Source organism: Hemiscyllium ocellatum, chromosome 22 (assembly GCF_020745735.1).
Source record: "Hemiscyllium ocellatum isolate sHemOce1 chromosome 22, sHemOce1.pat.X.cur, whole genome shotgun sequence".
Lineage (NCBI taxonomy): Eukaryota > Metazoa > Chordata > Chondrichthyes > Orectolobiformes > Hemiscylliidae > Hemiscyllium > Hemiscyllium ocellatum.
The window spans coordinates 49,334,151-49,358,125 of NC_083422.1; the positions used below are offsets into that span (position 1 = coordinate 49,334,151).

The following is a 23,975-nucleotide window of genomic DNA, read 5'->3' on the forward strand; positions in this document are numbered from 1 at the left end:
CCTTCAATAAAGTGGCCCTGTTGCTGTGTGATTGACTGACCCTACAATAGTGTAGCCCAGTCATTGTCTGATGGACTGATTGGTGGAAAAATTCCATGAGAGCACAGATTCTTGCTTAAGTTCTTGGCTACAGTGAAAGCTTTTGGGATCAAGGCAGATGATACAAATGGATACTGATTTGGCTTCAGAATGAATAAGCAGAAGGTTTGGCGAACAGGAGCAATATTTCTAATCGGACAACCTGCAGATCTTTCCTTGAACTTGGCTGCAGAAATCCTGCAGCTTGTGGTATGTATTTATGATAAAAGAACAACTACTGCAGTAAATGAAATGTTAAAGTTTGCAGATTGCAGCAGAAAGGAGGATTTTTACAAGTGACGGATTGCTTTTCAGAGTTGCCTAGCAACAAAAACCTAGCAACAGGGCACATGAAGTCAAATGGACAGTTGACGTAGAATGTTAAGGGAGAGGGAAAAGCCACCAGCACTGGCAAATCTGTTAATTTTTTATTGACCTCAAACCCTCAGATTTCCCTCCCCCCCCCGTTAGTTTCCCTCAATCTCTAGCCAATTTGCAAATCCTGTCCAATGAGCCAACTTTAACCAGCACCTAGTACAATATTCCTCCCTGGTAGGCTGTTCCATGCAGGATATTTTTTGATCAGAGCCACAAAATTATTACTGGATGTCAGCAGACAAAGGCTTAATGCACTCGTGAAGTTCCACTGTCTACTATATTTCAGTCCTTTTAAGCTGGGTTATTGCTGGCGTTATAGAAGCACATATATGAACAGGAAGACCCATTCAATTAGATCGAGGTTAATCTGTATCCGAGTGTTGTATACCTGCCTTGGTTTCAAACCTTTTAACACCAAATGAAAATACCTTCAAATACGTTTTAAAATTTTCTATTAGGTCATAGAATCATACAACACAGTGGCTCAGTGGTTAGCATTGTAGCTTCGCAGTGCCAGGGACCCGGGTTCGATTCCAGCCTTGGGCGACTGTCTGTGTGGAGTTTGCACATTCTTCCCGTGTCTGCGTGGGTTTCCTCTGGGTCCTCTGGTTTCCTCCCACAGTTCAAATATGTGCAAGTCAGCTGGATTGGCCATGCTAAATTGCCCATAGAGTTATGTGCATTAGTCAGAGGGAAATAGGTCTTGGTGGAGTATACTTTGGAGGGTCAGTGTGGACTTGTTGGGCCGAAGGGCCTGTTTCCACACTGTAGGGAATCTAAATCTAAATCTAGCATGGAAGCCTTTGGTCCAACCAGTCCATGCTGAATGTTATCCCAAACTAAACTAGTCTTACCTCCCTGCTCCTGGCCCATATCCCTCCAAACCTTTCCTATTCATGTACTTATCCAATGTCTTTTAAACATTGTATTTTTACCCACATAGATCACTCTCTTGGGAAGTTTATTCCATTCATTAACTACCCTCTGTGTAAAACATTTACCCCTCATGTCTTTTTTAAATCTCTCTCATCTTAAAGATGTGCCCCTAGTCTTGAAGTCCCCCATCCTAGGGAAAAGACAACTACCATTAACTCTATCCCCTTATTATTTTATAAACTTCTATTAGATCACCACTCAACCTCCTCTGCTCCCAGCCTAACCAGTCTTTCTTTCAAACTCAAACCTTCCATACCTGGCAACATCCTGGTAAATCTCTTCTGAACTTTCTCTGGCTAATATCCTTCTGATAACTGGCCATCCAGAACTGGACATAGTATTCCAGAAGAGGCCTCACCAATGTCCTGTACAACCTCAACATGACATCCCAATTCCTATACATAAAGGAATGAGTAATGAAGGCAAGCATGCCAAACAGCTTTTTAATCACCCTGTCTGTGTGTAATGCAAGCGTCAAAGAATTATGTACCTGCACCCCTACGTCCCTCTGTTCTACAACACTACCCAAAGCCCTAGCATTAATTGAATAAGCCCTAACCTTGTTTGATATACCGATGTGCAGTACCTCGCATTTTGCAAGATTGAACTCCATCTGCCATTTTTCAGCAAGTTGACCCATTTTAATCAAGATCACTTTGTATTCTTAGAAAACTTTCTTCATTGTCTACTATGCCACCAGTTTTGGTGTCGTCCACAAACTTACTACCCATGCTTTCTGTATTCTCACCCACATCGTTTATATAAATGACAAACAACAGAGGATCCAGAACCAATCCTTCTGGAACACCGCTGGTTCCAGGCCTGCAGTCTGAGAAACAATCCACACCACCCCTGTTTGAGTCCTGCCGTTAAGCCAATTTTGTATCCAATTGGCAAGCTCACTCTGAATCTCATGTGACCTAACTTTACTAATTAGTCCACCATGTGGAACCATGTTGAGGCTTTACTAAAATCCAAGTAAACAACGTCTACTACTCTGCCCTCATCAAGCAATAGATGTGACATCATTTTGGTGTGTAAGTCCTAGATTTGTGACCTCACCCCTGAATGACCTAGCTTGAACCTTTAAGATTCTTCCCCTTTGTTCTGTGCTCCTCCAAACGGAATAATTCCTCTTCATCTGTATTATCAATTCCTTTAATGATCTTACACTCCTCAATTGAATTTCCACTGAACCCTCTAACTTGAGAGTACAAACTGGTCTCTGACTTATCCTTTAAATTTAAGTCTTTTATCCAAGATATTTTTTCCCCCATTTGTCTGTTAATAATTACAACTTGAATGCCTGAACATTTGGGACTGGTTGAATGAAAATGATTGCAGCTGAAGTGAATTCAGAATCCTGTTCCTGATGAGGCAGTACAGAATGTCTCTGAAGAGCTCACACTCTGACTCACACCTCAGAGGCTGGGCAGGACAAGACTGCTCCTCGGGTGAACTGTTTGCCTTTTATGGTATATTCTCTGACAATTGTGATAGACTAATTGAGCAATGACTCTTCTTTGTTTTAGGTTGTGAATTTATTCAACGTGTTTATCACATATGGTGACACTTTCCTCCCCACACCAAGTAGTTATGATGAACTTTACTACGAGATCATTCGAATGCACCAAGTCTTTGATAACTTGTATTCAATGGGTGAGTTTGTTTTTATTTTAAGCTGAGTTGAAAGGAAGACTTGAAGTTCTGTCATTTATTTCAAGTCCCCAGTATGTCTCAATGGTTCACAGACAGTCAAGTACTTTATGAAGTGTAGATGCTGTAATAATGTAGAATATGCAGCAGTAATGTGTTCTACCAACAGTATTGTGTTAATGATTAAATTATTTTTCTCTGGTGATGTTGATTCGGGGATAAACATTGATTCCAGCTCACCTTGGAGAATTCCCTGCTCTTTTTCAATCAGTGCTGTGGCAGCTCAATTCATTCCCGAATCCAAAAGAAAGTACCTCTGCTAATGTGTCAGCTTCGATTGTATGCTCAGCAAATTCACTTTGGATAATGTGAGGAAAGTATAGAATCCCTACAATGTGCAAGCAGACCATTTGGCCCATCAAGTCCACACTGATCCTCTGAAGAGCATCCCACCCAAACCCACCTCCTACTATATCACTATAACCCTGCATTTCAACCTAGCCTGCACAACCTTGGAGATTATGGACAATTTCGTATTGCCAATCCATCTAACCTGCACTTCTTTGAGCTGTGGAAGGAAACCGGAGCACCCAGAAGAAACTCATACAGACAGGGTGGAATCAAGCCCAGGTCACTGGCGCTGTGAGGCAGTAGTGCTAACCACTGAGGGACTGGGCAAAGTTATGGGCTCACCGACCCTTTCTATTCTATTTAAAAGCATCATCTGTAGACTCTTTTTGCTTTACCTCACTGTTCATCACCCTTTCAGCCACTTAGACCTCTCTGCCAAGAATTCTCCCTCCAAACTCCTCCTGTTTTTCCCATTTTTTTTTTCAAAAGTCTCCTTAAAGTACCTCTGAAAACTCTGACCATCTGTTCTAAATCTCTCTTCAATTCCACATCCAGTAGTTTTGCCTCGTGCCTCTGCAGAGGCCATACATAAAGGTAGGTTGTCACTGGACATATACCAGATGCAAGTTTTTGTTCAGGAAAGCCAATGTAAAAGTCATTGGAGATGAGTTTGAAATGATTGTTGGTGACCTTTACGTTTGCTCCATTACAGTTTTGCGGCTTTCGACAAACAGTGGTCAGTGGAAGGAGCCAGCGAGCAAAGTGACCCATGCACTGATCAACGTCAGGTAAGGGGCACATACAAATGAAGAACTTTGTCTTGAGAATAGATCACCGTAGCTTAGTGTAAGTGTAAGTCACTTTCACTCTTCTTTCTTTGGTTGCTCCATCCCATATTGGGAACATTGTGATATGAAAGCTACATCACTTGTGTGGTTTAGAAGCCCATTAACACACGAGATATATTACGTGAACATGGTGAATTTATTGTATAAAATATAGGGGAGTTATAAATCAAATTTCCATTTCTACAATGCTTTTCATGAGGTTGGGCTGGAATATACTTTGCGACATCCTATAGCGTGCTTTTTGAAGGGCGGTTACTGTTATAATGTAGGAAGCAATTTGCACACGGCAAGGTCCAAAATGATAAATGTTGGCCAGTAGGATTTTGCATGTTCACTTGAGACAGCAGACATGTCCTCAGTTTAGCTTCTTGTTTAAAAGATGGCAGCTACAACACTGCAGCACCCCTTCAGCACTGGCACTGGAAGCTTCAGATGCATTGGTACTCAAGTCTTGGAAATGAAACTTATGCCTTCTGACTCTCAGATGAGAAAACTAGCCACTCACCCACAGGTAATGTGTTTCCTAACCCTGTGGGGTTCATGACGTGGCTGGAGCTCCCCATTACATTCTTATTCCTTTCATTCATAGGATGTAGACATCACTGACAAATCTAACATTTATCATTTGTCTCTAATTGCCCTGGAGAAGGTGATGGTGAATTGCCTTCTTGAACTGCTACAGTCAGTGGAGTATAGGTACACCCATTGTGCTGCTGAGGTGGGATTTTGACTCAGCAACAGTGAAGGAATAGTGATATGCTTGCAAGCCAGGATGGTGTGTGTCTTGGAGGGGAACTTGCAGGTAGTGGTGTTCCTATATCTATGTGGTAGAGATTTCTGCCATGTTTCAGCTGCTGAATCCCAGGAAGTGAATGACCCAATAAAACCTGTCAGAATGTATCATGCTAGAATAGTTAATATCATTGAAATCCCCTTGTTTTTTTTTGACCTCCTGATTACGTTTAGATTAATGTGCGAAAGCGGTTAGAACATCTGGACAGAATCATAGAAGCTATACTGTGTGGAAACAGGCCATTTGGCCCTACAAGTCCACACTGACCCTCCAAAGAGTAACCCACTATTCCCCTACCACTCTGCATTTACTCCTAACTAATGCTCCTAACCCACACATCCCTGAATACTATGGGCAATTTTGGCATGGCCAATTCACCTCACCTGCACATCTTTGGATTGTGGAAGGAAACCGGAGCACCCAGAGAAAACCCAGGACAGACTCTCCAGTTTCTCAATGTCTGTTAAAATTAGACACTACCAGGGAGGTCCAGTGAAAATATTTTAATATTAACTGGTCCTCATGCAATGAGATTGGCCAAGCTACCTAGCTAACCTTCCTCTCAACTTAAAGTCCTCGTTGCTGCTTATTTCTCATCCTGTTTGCCAGTTCCTTTTATTCAAACTTATGTTTTGCTTTGTTTGTGCATCCCTCAGTTGAAAATTCACTCTGTACCAGCATATCCCAAGTACAAGGACAACAGGAAATAGGAGCTGGAGTAGCCATTTGGCCCATCAAACCTGTGCTGCCATTTAATACGATCATAGCAGTTCTTGAGCTTCTGGTCAATTCTGGTCTGCCTCCTATTGGAACGATGTTGTGAAACTTGAAAGGGTTCAGAAAGGATTCGCAGGAATGTTGCCAGGGTAGGAGGATTTGAGCTATAGGGAGAGACTGCATTGGCTGGGACTGTTTTCCTTGGAGCGTCAGAGGTTAAGTGGTGACATTATAGAGGTTTATAAAATCATGCGTGGCATGAATAAAAGTAAATAGGCAAGATCTTTTCCCTGGGATGGGGGAGTCCAGAACTTGAGGGCATAGGTATAGGGGGAGAGGGGAAAAATTTAAAAGGGTCCTAAGGGACAACCTTTTCATGCAGAGGGTGAAGTGTGTTTGGAATGAGCTGCCAGAGCAAGTGATGGACGCTGGTACAACTACAACATTTAAAAGGTTGGGGATATGAATAGGAAGGATTTACAGGTATATGGGCCAAGTGCTGGTAAATGGGATTAGATTAATTTAAGATATCTGATCAGCATGGATTTGTTGGACTGAAGGGTCTATTCCATGCTGTACATCTCTATGATTCAATACTACTTCTTGTCTTGTGGGGAGTTTGATTTGGAGTTTCCCTCTGGACCACTCAAGTGAGACACAGCCACTGGGAGCAATGTTTTAAATATTCTTGAGCAGACCTTGCATTGTAGGACAAGACTGAGTTATCCTTTGGCTGGTGAATGGAGTATAGGTGCACTGATCCTGAGTCGGTCTGCAGACCAAAAATAGTCATTGAACTGGGCAGGGGGGAGGCAGGACAAGTGTGATGCCTCCTAGGAATTGTTTTAGGTTTTTTTGTTCTATTCTCTTGGGTTCCTGAGATGATTTATTCAGTAAATAGTACTCTCCAGGTGTAGAAAACAGTTTCTCTGTTTAGGACATCAACTCAAGTTAAAAAGAAACACATTTGAGGATTTAAGTTCAGCCATCAGCTCATTAATTGCTAAAATTTAATTCAATATATGGATCCTTGAAATTCGGCCAGTGACTTAATGATTAGGTTGAGACAATAACAAAATTAAATTTTGCCTGTAATGCTTTTAATTATTTAATGTTGCTAGTAACTTCATAACAATGTTCAGTTGAAACTAATTTGGTTCTTAGCTTCATTTTCAAATTTATTTGGAATTGTGCATATACCGAATGTGATTTGCGATTTACAGTCCAAGCTGTGAAAGTGTATATGGCAACCTCCATTGTTCACATTGCAAAGCTGCATATTCCCACACCCAGAAGCTTCAAAACTCTTGCAAACCATGTTCCATGCATCTTAATATCTACATTTGCTTTTTTATTAATATCTATGTTTGATCCATTTTAATCTCTGTCCTCTGGCACTTCATTCTATTGACATGATTTATGTATTGTTCTTCATGCTCCTATAGTGTAACTGTATTATAGATTTCACTCACGTAAAGCAAAGCGACCAATTATGTCTTATAAAAAGTGATGCTTACTCGGAGATGCTATTTATAGCTGTTGCAGGTTCACCCTCATTAGTTGTTCTGTATTGAGATAATAAATGAGGCAGTCGTAGCGCCATTGACTACAGAACAGAATTGGAATAATTCACAAATAGATCTGATATGGATACCTCTCTGCTGAAAAGCCTTTGTGGTGTTACCAACCAGAGTAAATGGATTGTTTAGTGTTAATGTAGTTCCATTTGATTTCATATCTTTACCATTGCCTGCTATTAATCTTTGTTTTGTCCACCTTTATTTGCTCAGTGACTTGTCTGAACTCTATACTATTCTGCACACCTGCCCAGATGTTATCATAGAATTTGTTTCACAGTTTCCCCTGCTATCAATCCTCATTCCCACTCTGTGGGCTGAAGAATTACTGATGTATTTGTCAAACTGCAGTACGTGCAGCAACAACTGAAATGAGTTGAGTATTTGGTGCGAGGTGGCAGAGTGTTTTGTTCAGGGCTGTTCCCAGTTTTTTCTTCTAGTTCCGCTGGCTGTTGGCCGGACAAGTGTCATAAAGTCTATTTTAATTCCATCACTATGGGCAGAAGGCACACAACCAGTCAGCACGATATGCATCTGGCCATCTCTAGCCTATGCTTACCTTGCTGTACTGTCAGGATTTACTAATGTTTGAAAATTTATGGAATGTGGACAGATGTGTGTTTAATGGGTACAGAGTAGAAGGAGTTTTACTGTATTATTATCCCTATGATATACATGTCCTGGGAATGTTTGATGAGGACAGTGCAGAGGAAGCTTTACTCTGTATCTAACATATGTAGTAATTGTCCTGGGAGCTGAAGTTGGGTGCCCTGAATGAGAAATTATTTCTCCTGAATTAGTACAAATTTTACCAAAAAACATGCTCGTTACTTCACTAAATCTTTTGGGGAAAAACGAAAGCATACATTTCACTTAAGGATCTTGACAGTTTGTCAATAACTGAGATAGATTAGTTAAGCTGCCAAGACTTTGATTAATCTCCTCGAATTCCTTAAACGCACTGGCTTGCTCTATTTTCAGTGAGGAAACTTATGATGCAAGGTATAAAGGGTATACTACCAATGCATACCAGATTAGATTGGTACAGTCGCAGTGTTCATGCCGACTGCTGTTGTTGTGGTGCCCATGCTCAGGATGAATTGTCTTCTCCTTTTCCCGTGTTTCTCAAAGGGTTGAACATCCTCTGCCTGATCCTTTGGCTTTCAAGGGGCTAAATGGTCACCTTTTGTTTCTTAGCTAAAGTATTAAGTTAAGAGTAAGAGTTGAGGAACAGGTTTTGTTTTGTGGTAAATTTCCAATGAATGCACTGGAACAGACAATCTAAACAGGCTGAAAGTGCACTGTAGATGTATTTTTGGAGAAAGATAGGCTTGAAGGATGTTTTTGTGCAAATAGGAGAGGGGCATGAATGAGATCTCTGAAAATAGACTGTTATCTAAATCTCACCTATTCATACAAGATCATACAGGGTGTGGAAATTCTTATTATACCTTCCACTGGATGCATGGATGACGAGCATTCAAAGTCCTTGTGACCTTTTGCTGATTGGAATTGTTACTCTGCTAGATCAGTATGTTTAAAGCTGGAAGGGAGGAAATTGGAGTGGTTTGGAAACCAAATAAGTCTTAATTCTGCAAAGCAATAAATGCCCTAAGTACTAGTTATGGTTAGCTTGAAGTTCTCTCTCTTCTGAGAGAGAAGGATCATTGGTTCAATCCCCAATCCTGGGATGACACTTCAGTGAGAGTTGCAATGTTGGAAGCAGGATTCTCAGACAGAACTTCAGATCCAGGTCCTCATCTTGTCTGACTGACAGTGAGAATCTGCTAGACGTAAAGGAAGAGTGTTATCTCCAGTGTCCTGACCTGCATATTGCTCCAACTCAGTATTACCAAAATTGTAACACAAGAATGAAAGAAATTGGATGCTAGAAATCTGACATTGAAAAGGAGAGTCTGTCAGTCAGTGTGGTGAATTACTTTTAAAGATGCTGTTTTCATGTAGGGAGCCATAACAGCCAATTGTTCTCAACAAACTCCCCAAATAGCAGATGAATAGCCAGGTGACACAACTTCTGTGGTCAGTAAAACAGAAAATGTTATAAATACTCAACAGATCAGGCAGCTTCTGTGAAGAGAGAAACTGTGAAAGTTTCAAAATAATGACTGTTCAATAGGCTTGAAACATTAACTTTGTAGAATAAAAATTCACTGTTTGCTCTAGAACATCTGATTGTGAAATCTTTAAATCTAAATGCAAATTCCTTTTTTTGTTCATACATAAGATCTGACAGTTCAAATGGTTTGCCATTTGCAAGCTACCCTCCAGCATCCTGACTTGGAATTATGTTGTCATTGACTAACTGCTTCCCTCCTAGCACTGTGTATGTAAATATATTGCATAGACTATAGCAGTTCTAGGAGATGGCTCGCCATCACCTTCTCAAGAACAACTGGGGACGGACAAGAAATGCTCTCCTCGCCAATTACACTTACAACTTGTGAATGAATGAATAAATAAATGAATAAGGTTGGGTCTTGTGTCCAACCGCTGCATAGTGAAAGTTTACCCTACAAAACAATCCTTTGTAATCAATAGACCACATGATGTAAACCATCTTGCACAACATCCTGTAATTATGTAGGCCCCATTTGTTTTGTCTTTGAATCATGACTATGTGGCTGAATCCTGCAGTTTTATCTGCTCAGCGAGTTACCAGCCTTGTGTCCTGCTGTTTCTTGTGACAAATTAAGCTTTTCTTCAGAAATTGGTCTGGTTTTAATGCACCCATCTGGCTCTGACTCCTTTTAACTATGAAAACTTAGACAGCAGGCAGTGTAGTTCACAAATGGGCATGCGCGTTCTGGGATAGGTTTTTTTGAATTTGTGTTTCTGTGCATTTGGCATAGAAGGCACAGAGGTTAGCACGACAACTTTGCAGTGCACTCAATGGATGGTGGTGAAATTATGAGAAAGTGAGGACTGCAGATGCTGGAGATCAGAGCTGAAAAATGTGTTGCTGGAAAAGCGCAGCAGGTCAGGCAGCATCCAAGGAGCAGGAGAGTCGATGTTTCGGGCATAAGCCCTTCTTCAGGAATGAGGAACGTGTGACAAGCAGGCTAAGATAAAAGGTAGGGAGGAGGGACTTGGGGGAGGGGTGTTGTGAATGCGATAGGTGGAAGGAGGTCAAGGTGAGGGTGATAGGCCGGAAAGGGGGTGGAGACGGAGAGGTAGGGAAGAAGATTGCAGGTCAAGAAGGCGGTGCTGAGTCCGAGGGTTGGGACTGAGATAAGGTGGGGGGAGGGGAAATAAGGAAGCTGGAGAAATCAGCATTCATCCCTTGTGGTTGGAGGATTCCTAGGCGGAAGATGAGGCGCTCTTCCTCCAGGTGTTGTGTTGCCATGGTCTGGCGATGGAGGAGGCCAAGGAGGTTGGGTTGGTGGGGGGTGTGGACCTGACGAGGGAGTCGCAGAGGGAGTGGTCTTTCCGGAACGCTGATAGGGGAGGGGAGGGAAATATATCCTTGGTGGTGGGGTCTGTCTGAAGGTGGTGGAAATGATGAAGGATGATACGATGTATCTGGAGGTTGGTGGGGTGGTAGGTGAGGACCAGTGGGGTTCTGTCCTGGTGACGATTGGAGGGGCGGGGTTCAAGGGTGGGAGGGACGTGGAAGAGATGCGGTGGAGAGCATCGTCAACCACGTCTGAGGGGAAATTGCGGTCTTTGAAGAAAGAGGCCATCTGGGTTGTTCGGTATTGGAATTGGTCCTCCTGGGAGCAGATGCGGCGGAGGCTAAGGAGTTGGAAATATGGGATGGCGTTTTACAGGGGGCAGGGTGGGAGGAGTAATCTAGGTAGCTGTTGGAGTCGGTCGGTTTATAGTAAATGTCCGTGTTGAGTCGGTTGCCCGAGATAGAAATGGAGAGGTCTAGGAAGGGGAGGGAGGAGTCTGAGACGATCCAGGTAAATTTGAGGTTGGGGTGGAAGGTGTAAGTAAAGTGAATGAACTGTTCAACCTCCTCATGGGAGCACAAGGTAGCGCCAATACAGTCATTGATGTAGCGGAGGAAAAGGTGGGAGGTGGTGCCAGTGTAGCTGCAGAAGATGGACTGTGCCACATATCTGACGAAGAGGCAGGCATAGCTGGGGCCCAAGTGGGTGCCCATGGCTACTCCTTTGGTTTGGAGGAAGTGGGAGGATTGGAAAGAGAAGTTGTTCAGGGTGAGGACTAGTTCAGTCTGTCGAAGGAGGGTGTCAGTGGGAGGGTACTGTTGGGTCCGGGAAAGGAAGAAGCGGAGGGCTTTGAATCCTTCGTGATGAGGGATGGAGGTGTATAGGGACTGGATGTCCATGGTGAAGATAAGGTGTTGGGGGCCGGGGAGGTGAAAATCATAGAGGAAGTGGAGGGCGTGGGTGGTGTCCCGAACGTAGGTGGGGAGTTCTTGGACTAAGGGGGACAGGACTGTGTCGAGATATGCAGAGATGAGTTCAGTGGAGCAGGAGCAGGCTGAGACAATGGGTCAGCCGGGGCAGTCAGGTTTGTGGATTTTGGGCAGGAGGTAGAAACGGGCGGTGCGGGGTTGTGGGACTATGAGGTTGGAGATGGTGGATGGGAGATCCCCTGAGGTGATGAGGTTATGGATGGTCTGGGAAATGGTGGTTTGGTGGTGAGAGGCTGGGTCATGGTGAAGCTAGCAGTAGGAGGAGGTGTCCACGAGCTGGCGTTTAGCCTCAGCAATGTAAAGATCAGTGCGCCAAACTACCACTGCACCTCCCTTGTCTGCTGGTTTGATAGTGAGGTTGGGGTTGGAGCGGAGGGAGTGGAGGGCTGCATGTTGCGAGGGTGAGAGGTTGGAGTGGGTGAGAGGGGTGGACAGATTGAGGCAGTCAGTGTCGCGGCGGCAGTTGCCTTTGAAGAGATCGAGGGTGGGTAAGAGGCCAGCAGTGGTGAAATAATGCCAGGAGAGGTGTGCAGCACCTCAGAGATCATTCCCACCCCTAGAGATTTTACAATCCCATTGAGAGGGCACCAGTAGCTGAGTTGAGAGTGTGGTGCTGGAAAAGCAAAGCAGGTCAGAGAGCATCCAAGGAACAGGAGGGGTATCGACATTTTGGGCATGATCCCTTCATCAGGAATGAGGTTTGTGGGCCAGGGGGACTGAACGATAAATGGGAAGGGGGTAGGGCTTGGGGGATGGTAGCTGAGATCGCAATAGGTAGATGAAGATGGGGGAGAACGTGATAAGTCAGAGAGGAGGGTGGAGAGGATAGATGAAAAAGACAATGGACAGGCAAGAGGGTGGAGCCAAGTTGGAGGCTTGGGATTGAGATAAGGTGGAGGAGGGAAATGAGGAAACTGGTGAAATCCACATTAATCCAGTGTGGTTGCAGGATCCCAAGGTGGAAGATGAGGCATTCTTCCTCCAAGCATTGGGTGGTAAAGGTTTGACCTACATGTCCTTGTTGGGGGAAGTGGGAGGGAGAGTTAAAATGTTCAGCCACGGGCCAGTGGAGTTGGCTGGTGCGTGTGTCTCAAAGATGTTTTCTGAAACGATCCGCAAGTTTGCGTCCTGTCTCCCTGATGTAAAGGAGACCATATCAGGCGCAATGGATACAGTAGATGATGTGTGTGGAGGTGCAGGTAAATTTCTGTCGAATGTGGAAGGATCCTTTGGGGCCTTGGATGGAGGTGATGGGGGAGGTGTAGGCACAGGTTTTTTTACTTCTTGCGGTGGCAGGGGAAGATGCTGAGAATGGGGTGTGGGCTGGTAGGGGCATGGACCTGACAAGGGAGTCGCGGAGGGAATGGCTCTCCGAAATGCTGATAGGGGTGGGGAGGGAAACATATCTCTGGTGGTGGGGTCTGTTCATACATGACGGAAGTGGCGGAGGACAATGCGATGTATACTGAGGTTGGTGGGGTGGAAAGTGAGGACTGGAGGAGGGGACGGGATGCTGTCCTTGTTGCATTGGGAGGGGTGGATTTCAAGTGTGGAAGTGCGGGAAATGGAGGGCATTGTCGACCACGTGGGAGGGGAAATTGCAGTCTTTGAAGAAGGAGGCCGTCTGTGGTGGAATTGGTCATTCTGGGAATAGATGCGGCAGAGGCAGAGGAGTTGGGAGTAAGGAATTGCATTTTTACAGGAGGCAGGGTGGGAGGAAGTGTAGTCGAGGTAGCTGTGGAAGTCCATGCCCGTGCTTAGTCGGTCGCCGGAGATGGCGATAGAGAGGTACAGGAAGGGGAGGGAGGTGTCAGAGATGGTCCAGGTGAATTTGAGGTCTGGGTGAAAGGTATTAGTGAAGTTGATAAACTGTTCAACCTCCTTGTGAGAGGACGAGGTAGTGCTGATACAGTCATCGATGTAGTGGGGGAAAAGGTGGGGCATGGTGGTGGTGTAGCTGTGGAAGATTTCTACTAGTAGTGGAGTGCTGTGTGTATGAGTGTGCAGGACACTATTGATGATTGTACCTTTGCTGATCAGAGCAGATAATTTTAGTTAATGAGGTTGAAAACCAATGGTGAAATAGTGCTGAATATTGATGTTCAAGACATATTTAAAAGTATGGAACAGAAAGCTTAGTTACATGTACCTGTGGTTAATTCTTAAGATGGCACACTTCCCTCTTTTGTTCTTGATCCCATCAACTTGTCAGCTGTAACTCAGTGAGTAGCACTATCTTGCCCGTGGTTAGAAGATTGTTGCTTTATTTCCCACTCCATGTTTTAAAAGGAAATCCAGACTTAAACTCCTAGTTCAGTACAGAGGAAATGCTGCATTGTTCGAGATACTATTTTCAGATGAGATGTTACAGTGCAATTCAATCTGACCTCTCAGATGGATATAAATGATCCAATAGCACTATTTTGATTTCCTTTGTGGCCCAGCCAATATTTATCCCTTGACTAATATCACAGAACTGGATTATCGAGCTGTTACCGGATTCCTGTTTATGGGAGCTGGCTACATTCAAACTGATTGCTACATTTTCCTGTATGACAGCAGTGACTGTATTTCAAAAGTACTTCCTTGGTTGTAAAATTCTTTGAGACATCTTGTGGTGAACGCTGCTATATAAATGCAGCTCTGGCCTTTGCTGATTTTGAGTTCCCTGTTATGTTTTTCACTATACCCAGTATTGTTCTGTTTCCCTTTACTCCTCACCACCTTTTCTCTCATTTTCTCCTGTTCACTGTCCCAAACCCCTTGGTCTTAATGAAGTACTCTAAAAATATGGTTGTTGTTGTAATGCAGAAGTGATCTTGAATTGCTCAATGAGGAATCTTGTATGTGTGCTGTAAATGTTATTTTCCTGTTTCTTTTAATTATAATGCCAAGAATCACTGGAGTCTTTTCATGAACCTGTCACCAGAATAGCATCTTAGATTATACAGTGTGCGACTTCATAATCTAAAAGCAAAAATAATCCCATTTGAGAATTTATTTTTTAAATACTATCAGAGAACTATTTTATATTTATGAATATTTATTGCAGTGTTTATACAATTGAAAACTTTGGCATTTTCTGTTTCAGAGCGATTATCAACCATTTTAATCCTAAAATAGAATCATATGCAGCAGTTAATCATATCTCTCAACTCTCAGAAGATCAGGTAAGTATTGCTGGCATTTTTATATACTTTTGACTCAGTTTGTATTCATGCTTTGACGTTTGCAGCAGTTTGGTTTCATCAGTCCACAATTCACCAGTTTCTGAGCCAAACAACTCTTCAGCCAAGGTAAAATTAGAATTGCCACAGTCCCAGCAGACCATAGAGCTTGCTCTCTCGTTAGAGGGAGATAACTGGTGGTGGTTTAACTTGAGTGTCACCCATCTCAGGCAATGTACCTTCATGGTAAGCTCAGCTGATGCAGGAATTGACCCCACATTCTTGGCGTCAATCTGCATCACAAATCAGCAATCCAGCCAACTGAGCAAAGCAACACTGAAAATGCAGTAACTTTTCTTTATTATTTATTCAGTGTCTGAGAAATCACAAATGTTATCCTCACCCAAAATCCACACACCTTAAGGAATTGTTCAGAGAATAGCAAATGAAAATTGACTATCCCTGTCCTCTGCCATTCCTCCGTCTCCTCACTCCTCTGTATCCCTTCTCCATCCCTCCAACTTCCTTTCCCTCCTCCCAGCAACACAGATGTGGCAACGACAGCTGCAAGAGCCAAAAAGCTTCTATGCTGTGTGCTTCTATGGATAATGCATCAAATGCTGTTTTCTATTCATTTCAAATCTTACTACCATTTGCAGTTTTTTTAAAGTTTAAAGGGAACAGCATGGATTGAAATGCTAGCTGCCCCTTGATGTTCATATCATTTGTTTTTCCTCGTGACTGAAATAGACAGAGCAATCCTTCCGCTTCAAAGAATTTTCATGCCATATGACTCTGACTCTATAAAAGCTGCTTCCATTTCATCTCTGAGTAAATAGGCATTCAGTGTTTCAGATAGGAAGGTTTAAAAGGACATCCTTTAAAAGTCACAGTTGGAGTTTTATTGCAAGCTTCAGTTCTGGCCTTTGTCGGTGAACATGTAAACCTTTTCCATTTTTATCTTGTTTCAGCTACTGACTGTGCAAAGGTTAAATCAGGGCAAGTGGTTTGCTCTTGCTTGGATTGGCAGTGTTGATCGCCCCTGGGACATTTCAAGTCCAGCAGCAAATTGCACTGGGTTCATGAAGAAATTTGTGGGAAGTCGCACGTCGTCATAAAATGTGTCCAGTTTTTAGTTTTTGAGATTCTTTTGTGGTCTTTGTTGAATATTCTGTATTTCTAATTTCTTAGCACTTTTATTTTTAATGAAATATTTCCCAAATATTCTGTCTCCTGCTCTGCTGACCGTGATTTTTCCTGTGGTATGTTACCACAGTGTATAGCCTCCCTTCAAACCGACAGCCAACTGGCCATGTTCAAATGTTTAACCCTTCTTTGGATGTGAACATTGTCATTGCTCATCCCAAATGGCCCTTGAGAACTAGGTCTAACCCGGTCACACTGAAGGAACAATGATAGATTTCCAAGGCAGAATGTTGTCTGGTTTAGAGGAGAACTTACAAGTGGTGGTATCCCTGTGCACCTGTTGCCTTTGTCCTTCTAAGCTATAGATGTTGTGGCTTTAGAAAGAGCCTTAGTGAATTCTGTAGTGTTGGAAAATTTAATGAACCCTAGTGGGAGTGGAGTCACAGCTGAACTTGATCTTGTATAAAGCAAGGACTTTACAACAAAATACTTCCTCAAATGTCACTGCTGTGATAAAAGAAATGCCAAGTTAGCTTGAGCACACCAAGCTCCTACAACAGTAGTGACGAGGCAGTCAGTTTTAGAAATAATCGTTAAGAGAGGAATATTGACTATTTGTTGGTTGCAGGCTGTCTTATTCTCCACCTGAATGGACCGGTTCAAAGTTTCACCTGGACAACGACACCTAGGACACTGTATCATCGATCAGCACTATGTGGAGGTGTCAGCCTTAGAAGCCTAATAGTGTGGAAACAGCCCATTTGGCCTAACAAGTCCAGACCGACCCTCCAAAGAGTAATCCACCCTTACCTTACTATTCTACATTTAGCCCTAACCTACAAATCCCTGAACACTTGGCAATTTAGCATGGCCAATTCACCTAATCTGCACATCTTTGGATTGTGGGAGGAAACCATGACTTGAATCCATAACCTTCTGGCATGGAGGCAATATGTACGTTGCACTGATTCTTGGCTGATATCATGGTGTGAATTATTTCATTGGAGACATGAATCAGGAAGTGGATTTGATTCTGGAACATGAATCTCCCCCAGTGGCAGCACGCCACTAAGCACAGGTTTTACTTAATAATCCTGAGACGGGTCATTAATTCAAGCTACCCAAACCTTCAAGCCTCAAACATATGATAATTTGTATTCATTCACTGGCTGAGCTAGCACATAATGCCCATCCCCAGTTGTCCTTGAGAAGCTGCTTTCTTGAACTGCTGCAGTCCGTTTTGCTTCAAGTGAACACACCATGCTGTTGTGGAAAGCGTTCCAGGATCTTGACCCAGCAACATTGAAGGGACAGCGATATACTTCCAGGTCAGGATGCTGAGTGGCTCGGAGAGGGACTTACAGGTGGCATGTTGTCATGTATCTGCTATCCTTGTCCTTAATAGTAATTGTTGAGTTTGGGAGGTGCTGTCTAAGAAGCCTTGGAGGATTTTTGCAATGTATGATGATATAAAGTGCAGGAATGAGTGAATGTTATTGGATGAGGTGCCAATCAAGTAGGCTGTTTTATTCTGGATGGTGTCAAGCTTCTTTAATGTTGTTAGAGCTGCATTCATCAAGAAAATGGGGAGTATTCCATCACAGTCCTGGCTTGTGTCTCAACATGCTTTGAGGGTCAGGAGGTGAGTTTTTTTGCTGCAGGATTCCTCTGATCTGCTGTTGAAGACAACGTATTTCCCCATTTGTGTACATTTATACCACCTATCGCCCTAAACATGCATTTAGCATTGGAAGAATGAGGAGTTGACGTGGATGCTGAGTATAAGCTTAAGGTGCACTTTGGCATCCAAAGACTCTGGTCAACTTATTCATCAGTTGGAATTGTATGTTGGAATGTCTAGTAAATAAAAGAAAGCTGCCTCGATATCTATTGGCCATTAATGTGCTTACAGCATTATCATACCCACAGTGTCTAGCAACAGACAAACGTCATGGCAACCACTTGCGCTAAGGAAGCACAAGCACTTTAAAGGAATTTAAAAAAGCAAGAGAGAAAAAAAAAACAACTGGATAGAATATTACTTAACTTTATTTCTTTTCAAAATTAGTTCCACCTCTGTGAATAAATCACTCATTGTCTCAAACATCCCTGATATTTCACTCTAAGGGAAACTACCCAATGTTACTTAGATCACTCTGTCCAGTGCTGTCAATAGCCAATGACCTTACTGATCCAGTGTGAGAACTCAAGAGAGAAGTGTCGGGATGGAATATAGTAACAGAACAATTCGCTTGATCATTTGTGATCTTGTTCCGCCACTGATCATGGCTGATCTGAATCTCCAACCAACCTCCTTAGTTCCGTCATCCATTAATAATCACAGAATTATGATGGTGGACATTCGGCCCTTGTATCTGCACTGGCTTTATTATCTAGTGCAAATCTATTGATTTTACCCTCTATCCTTGCACACTATATCCAGAAACCACCCAATGCCCTCTTGAATGCCTCAACTGAATCTGCCTCCTCTACAATTCCAGGCAATATATTCTATACCTTAACAGTCCTTTTTGTTATATCACCTTGTATCATTTGCACATCCGTTTAAATCAATCCTCCTCATTCTTGTTTCTTTTACAAGCGGAAACAGGTTCACCCTATCTACTCTGTCCAGCTATTCATGACTTTGCAGACCTTAATCAAAAAGGAATAATGCCCAGAAAGAAGTAAAACCAGAAAAATCTAATAATTTCAGTTGAGCTTCCCCTCAAAGATGTCTGGGGAGTAAGAGATTCCAGATTTCCACTACCCTCTGTGTGAAGAGGTGTTTCCAGACCTCCAGTCACAACAATGTAGTTCTAATTTTAAGAGTAGGAAGCATAGGCTGAAAAGCTTTACAAATTGTCTTGTCTTCATCAATATTTGAATGGCTGTTTAATTTGAAGAGTATTTCTCATGATTCTGATTAAGCAAATAGATTCTGCCTATCAGTCCTATCAACTCTTTTAGTGATTTGAAGCAGTTTTGTGAGATCAGTATTGAAGAATGGGATCTGCATACAGTGTATTGTTCTGATTCTCCCTAACTGCTTTTATGTCTCTTCTGATCTATTTTTGAAGTGCTTTGTGTTCACTATTTTGGCCCACATTGTACCACTGCTGGAGATTCTAGCATTAAGGGTGTTGTGTGTGTAGACAAGTGGCTGTGTCATTGATTTTATCACTTGTGCTTTACTTTAAAACCTCTTTAAATCTAAGACCACGTAGCCATGGAAACAGCTCTCTCCAGCAACGGCTTGACCCATGAAGTCTTGGCTGTGACTGCCACGTCATACTCTTAAATACAATCAGTCTGACTCCAGTGTGTTAAACAGAACAGCGTCAGTGGCTGAACTGAGGGCAAAATTACTTTGTACGGGTTAAATAGATTTTGTTTTATTGGGAAATGCTAAAGACAGGGTGAAGGGCTGTTGTCAAAGATTAGCATCAAAGTTCAGATGAGAAAAAGATGAACCCCGATTTAGGTTTTGAAAGCCTTTAAAAGCAGGAGATGAAAAGTTCCACAGGTTTGAGGTCCTGGGGTCAACTGAGTTTACGTTACTGATGGTGTGATGGATTGTGATTCAAATGCAGGGAACTAGAAGACCAAAGGAGTAAATATTGTATTTCTGTAGAACTTTGCATGACCTCAGATATATTTCCAAGTGCTTCACAGCTAATAAAATGCTCTTGAAATGTGATCATTCCTTTAACATGATAATCAAACAATCAATCTGGACCCAGCAAGCTTCCAAAACCAGCAATGACCAGTTGATCCATTTTGTAGGTGGATAAGCCATGCTAAATTGCCCGTAGTGTTAGGAAAGGGGTAATGTAGGGGTATGGGTGGGTTGCGCTTCGGCGGGTCGGTGTGGACTTGTTGGGCCGAAGGGCCTGTTTCCACTACTGTAAGTAATCTTAAAAAAAAGAAAAAAAAATAATAATTGTCCAGGAAGATGCCCCTACTCTTTTTGTGGAATCCTAGCTGTGAAATAATTTACAGGGTAAACACTATCATCTGAAAGGCAGAACCACTGAAAGTGCAGCACCCCTCAGTCGTACACTGCAGTGCAAGAGTCAATTATGGGTTCAAGTCTGGAGTAGGTTTGAAACCACCGACCTCTGAAACAGAGACAAGGGCATAAGTGAGTAAATTTAGAAGATTAGCCGGGTGGTTGAGTCAATGGGCTGCAAGGTCTCTTCTGTGCAGTATGATTCTATAACTCACTGAGGCACAGTTACCATCTGACACGAAGATTCAAAGGAGCAGTGACTGCATCCTGGTCAAAGGGTTTGTTTCTGCTTTGTACACCTTTACCACTCTAAACCACCTGATTGCAAATTTAAGCAAGAAGCTGCTGATAGATTGAAGAGGTCAGCAAGGAGAGTAGGTTCAGTTTAGCCACACATTGACCATAGATCTACTGTCTTCTCTCCATTAATTCACACATTCTGTAATCGAAATGAGCTGCTGTATGAGGTTATTAGCCTGATTCAACCTGTGCTTTGCTTAAAGCAGCTGGACTCTGAGGTTCCTTCCTGCAACTATGCTGGTATTAGTTTCTTTTACCCTTGTGTTTGTCCACCTGACATTCTAAACTGTTTCCAGTGGTGTAGGGTTGTTAGCCAGGGGATAGAGAATTTAAGGTCATTGATAAAAGAAGCAAGCATGAGATGAGCAGGTGTCCAGATGAACTATTACACATATACAGGGCATTGGAATGAGTTTAGTGTAACCATGACTGAAATAGATTTTCAAACCATATGAGTGGGGAGTTGAACCACAATTTTGCTGAATGGCAGAGCAAACTAGAGAGACTGCAATATACCACAACAGTCAAAAGTGAATAAGCTTGTTATCTGAAAAAGAAAAATGCAAAGGTTATGGGAGAAGGCAGAGGAATTAACTGCTTATTTGGAGAGCCAATGCGTGTCCATGATTGACCAACTGGCTTCCACCTGCACTGCAGCACATCTGTGGCTTACCCTGGAAGTATCTTCAGCCAGAAGGGTCACTAACAACAGCCTGCAACACTTAACACCTTGACCATAGCAAAATCCCTGGTGATACTTGGCAACATTACTTTAAAAAAACTTACACATGCCATATAAGGTGATATTAGAGTAGATAACCAAAAGATTGATTGGAGAGGTAGATTCCAAGAAGCATATAAAGAATGGTGTGGCCACCAATAGTGGAGTGATTAAAATTGTTGAGACTTGAGACCAGAGTGTGGTGTTTATCGATAGCTTGTTGTGTTCCAGGAATGGAGGAGATCACAGAGATGGGGACTGATGGCACCATGGACAGATTTGAAAGCGGGAGCATAAATTAAAAACTGAGAAGTTATTTAACTGCATGATGATGGGTGAACAGAAGCAGAGTTTTAGCTGACATCAAGTTCAAGGGGGGTAGGATGATGGAGGCCGGTCCAAAGTGTATTTGAATAGTAGAGTGTAGAGGTACAAAGCAGGGGGAAAGATTTCAGAAACGAATGAGGTGAGGCAGCCTTGGATGATGTTATAGATATGGAAATAAGCGGTCTTGTTGATAACTGAATATGTGGCAGAATTTTGTACCAGAGTCAAATCTTGCATCAGCATTGCAAACGGTATTTTCAGCCTCATGGAGTGGGATGGAGTCTGATGCCAAACCAAGTTTGTGGCAGGGCTAAGAGACAATGGCTTCAAATTTTCCCAATGTGTAGACAGTGGATTTTGGTCATAGCAGTACTGGATGTCAGACAAGTAAGTGACCCTTTAATGTCCTTTTAGGGAAGGACATCTGCTATACTTGTTAGCTTATGTGTGACATGAGACCCACAACAATAGCCTAGCAAGCCACTCAGTTCCAGAGTAATTAGGAATGGGTAATAAATACTGCCCAATCAGTGATGCTTACATCCCATGAATGAAGAAATAAACAAAGCAAATGGTAGAAAAGTGTAGAGAGGCGCTATTCAAATGATATCACCAAGGGGCAGTATGTAGATCAGAAAAAGGAGGGGGCAAAGAACAAGCACCAGAGGTAACACTATGGGAATGAGGAAGACACAACATTGTGATAGAAGAAGAAAGAAATTAATTAAAAGTTAGATTGGCATTAATTTTCCCAATTGGAGCACTTATTTAAAGAAAACTAAGTTAAATTTTGATAATTTATAGATGAAATTCATCCATTGAGATGATGCCTTTAAAACTGGCTCTGAAATCTATCTTTACTTCCTTTTAAGGCCAGGACTATGCATGAATATTGTCAAAACTGTGATGAATCTCTCACACCTCATGTTAAACTGTCATAATTAATGTGTTAGAAACAAAGTCTGAAATTATCCTTGTGCTTAGGGAGTGATAAATCTGCTGGATTCTGCAGGAGTCAGTAAAGACTGCCTGAGATGGTATTAATGCTCCCACATATCATTAAGAGCAGTTTTAATTCACTCGTTTCAAGCCTACTCAGATTGTACATTCATTTCTGTAAATGTCTTCATTTTTTAATAGATCAATTATAATTCCTAACTGCAGGTCTTAAATCATGAAAGCACGTTTAGTTTGGAAAGGTATTCTTTCATCCATTTTGCTGGCAAACTTTGTCAGTCTTCTGACTTGCTGCAGTTAGTAGGAGTAATGTCACTTGACTGGTGATCCAGACCCCCATGTTATTGTTCTGGGGACATGGGTTTGAAACCCCCTTGGCATATAGTGAAATTTGAAATCAGTAGAAGATCTGGAATAAAAAGCTGGTCTGTTAGCAACCATGTACACATTAATGTCTTTTAGTAAAGGAAATCTCTTTCTTTACCTGGGTCTACATGTGACTCCACACCCACAGCAGTGCAGTTTCCTCTTAACTACCCTCTCGGCAATTAGGGATGGGTAATAACATGTGATCTAGGAACAGGTGTCACCACACAGCCCCTCAGTCCCGCTCTGCCATTTGGCAAGATTTTGATTATATTCTTAAATCCCCATTCCCACCTTCCCACTAAAATCTTTGATCCCTTCGCTCAACAAGAGGCTGCCCACCTCACCTTAAAACTACTCAAGGACTTAATTGAAAGACTCTTCATGACAGATGGAGATCATTGTTGAAGCAGCTGAAGCTCACAGGCATTTACACTATGATGTTGTCAGACTGTGATGTGTTTTCAATGACTGTGACCATTCTTTATTATGTCAGTTGTCACCCCATCTAATGCAAGATTTCCCTTCCAATTCCACTAATACAATGTTTACTGGAAGTCCTTGGTGCCATGTGCAGTTATTTGTTACATTGCAGTCAAGGATAGCTATTGTCGCCTCTCCTCTGGCATTCAGCTCTTGGGCCTGTGTCTGGATTAAGGGTGTGATGATGTCTGAAGCCAAGTGGTGATGCTAATGGTGAGCTGCTTATTAGTGGTGTAATTAATGATTAATAACATATAGCCTCTTTCACTTAATTTATTGATGATTGCAAGGTGACTGAAATTAGAGTTTGCACCATCATATTATATTCAATGGAAGAAGCTGGGTACAATGAAAAAGAATGGGAAAGAGCATCTGAGACTGAAAATTCAGAGTGAGGAAGATTATGTAAAATGGGATATTAAAAGTGAGGCATGTCTGATATAGGTGTGGTGAAGGTTGTATTCCAAGAATGACAAATATTAAAAGAATACAGTATTGAGAATGAAGAAGACTGAACTATTCGGGATGAGATATTCAAAGTGAAGTAGAGCAAAGAGAATGCAATATTCAGAATCCAAGAGGGACTAGGTAGCAGGAAACTTCAGAATTGTGCTGAGGCATATCCGGTATACTGCTCCATCATAGCAGCATCAGTATGGAAAAGCAAAATTCAGTGAGGCTGGTGTTTCTGAAGCAAAGTGCTCCTCTGAAATCATACATTGTAAATCTACATCTCAATCTATGCTTCTCCCGTTGGAAT

At 42.4% G+C, this 23,975-nt stretch overlaps 1 protein-coding gene across 2 annotated transcripts in view; it reads left to right on the forward strand.

Moving 5' to 3' along the window:
- The window catches only part of armh3 (armadillo like helical domain containing 3), a 153,622-nt gene that overhangs the window by 104,363 nt on the left and 25,284 nt on the right, over positions 1–23,975 (forward strand). The window contains exons 22-25 of one of the 2 annotated variants that reach the window (XM_060842199.1): positions 2,925–3,051; positions 4,112–4,187; positions 14,828–14,906; positions 15,875–17,933. In XM_060842199.1, coding sequence (XP_060698182.1) covers positions 2,925–3,051; positions 4,112–4,187; positions 14,828–14,906; positions 15,875–16,021 — 429 coding nt within the window. In that variant the 3' untranslated portion in view covers positions 16,022–17,933. Of the gene's footprint in view, positions 1–2,924; positions 3,052–4,111; positions 4,188–14,827; positions 14,907–15,874; positions 17,934–23,975 lie in introns of those variants that run through there. The other variant, XM_060842198.1, reaches the window with a different exon arrangement.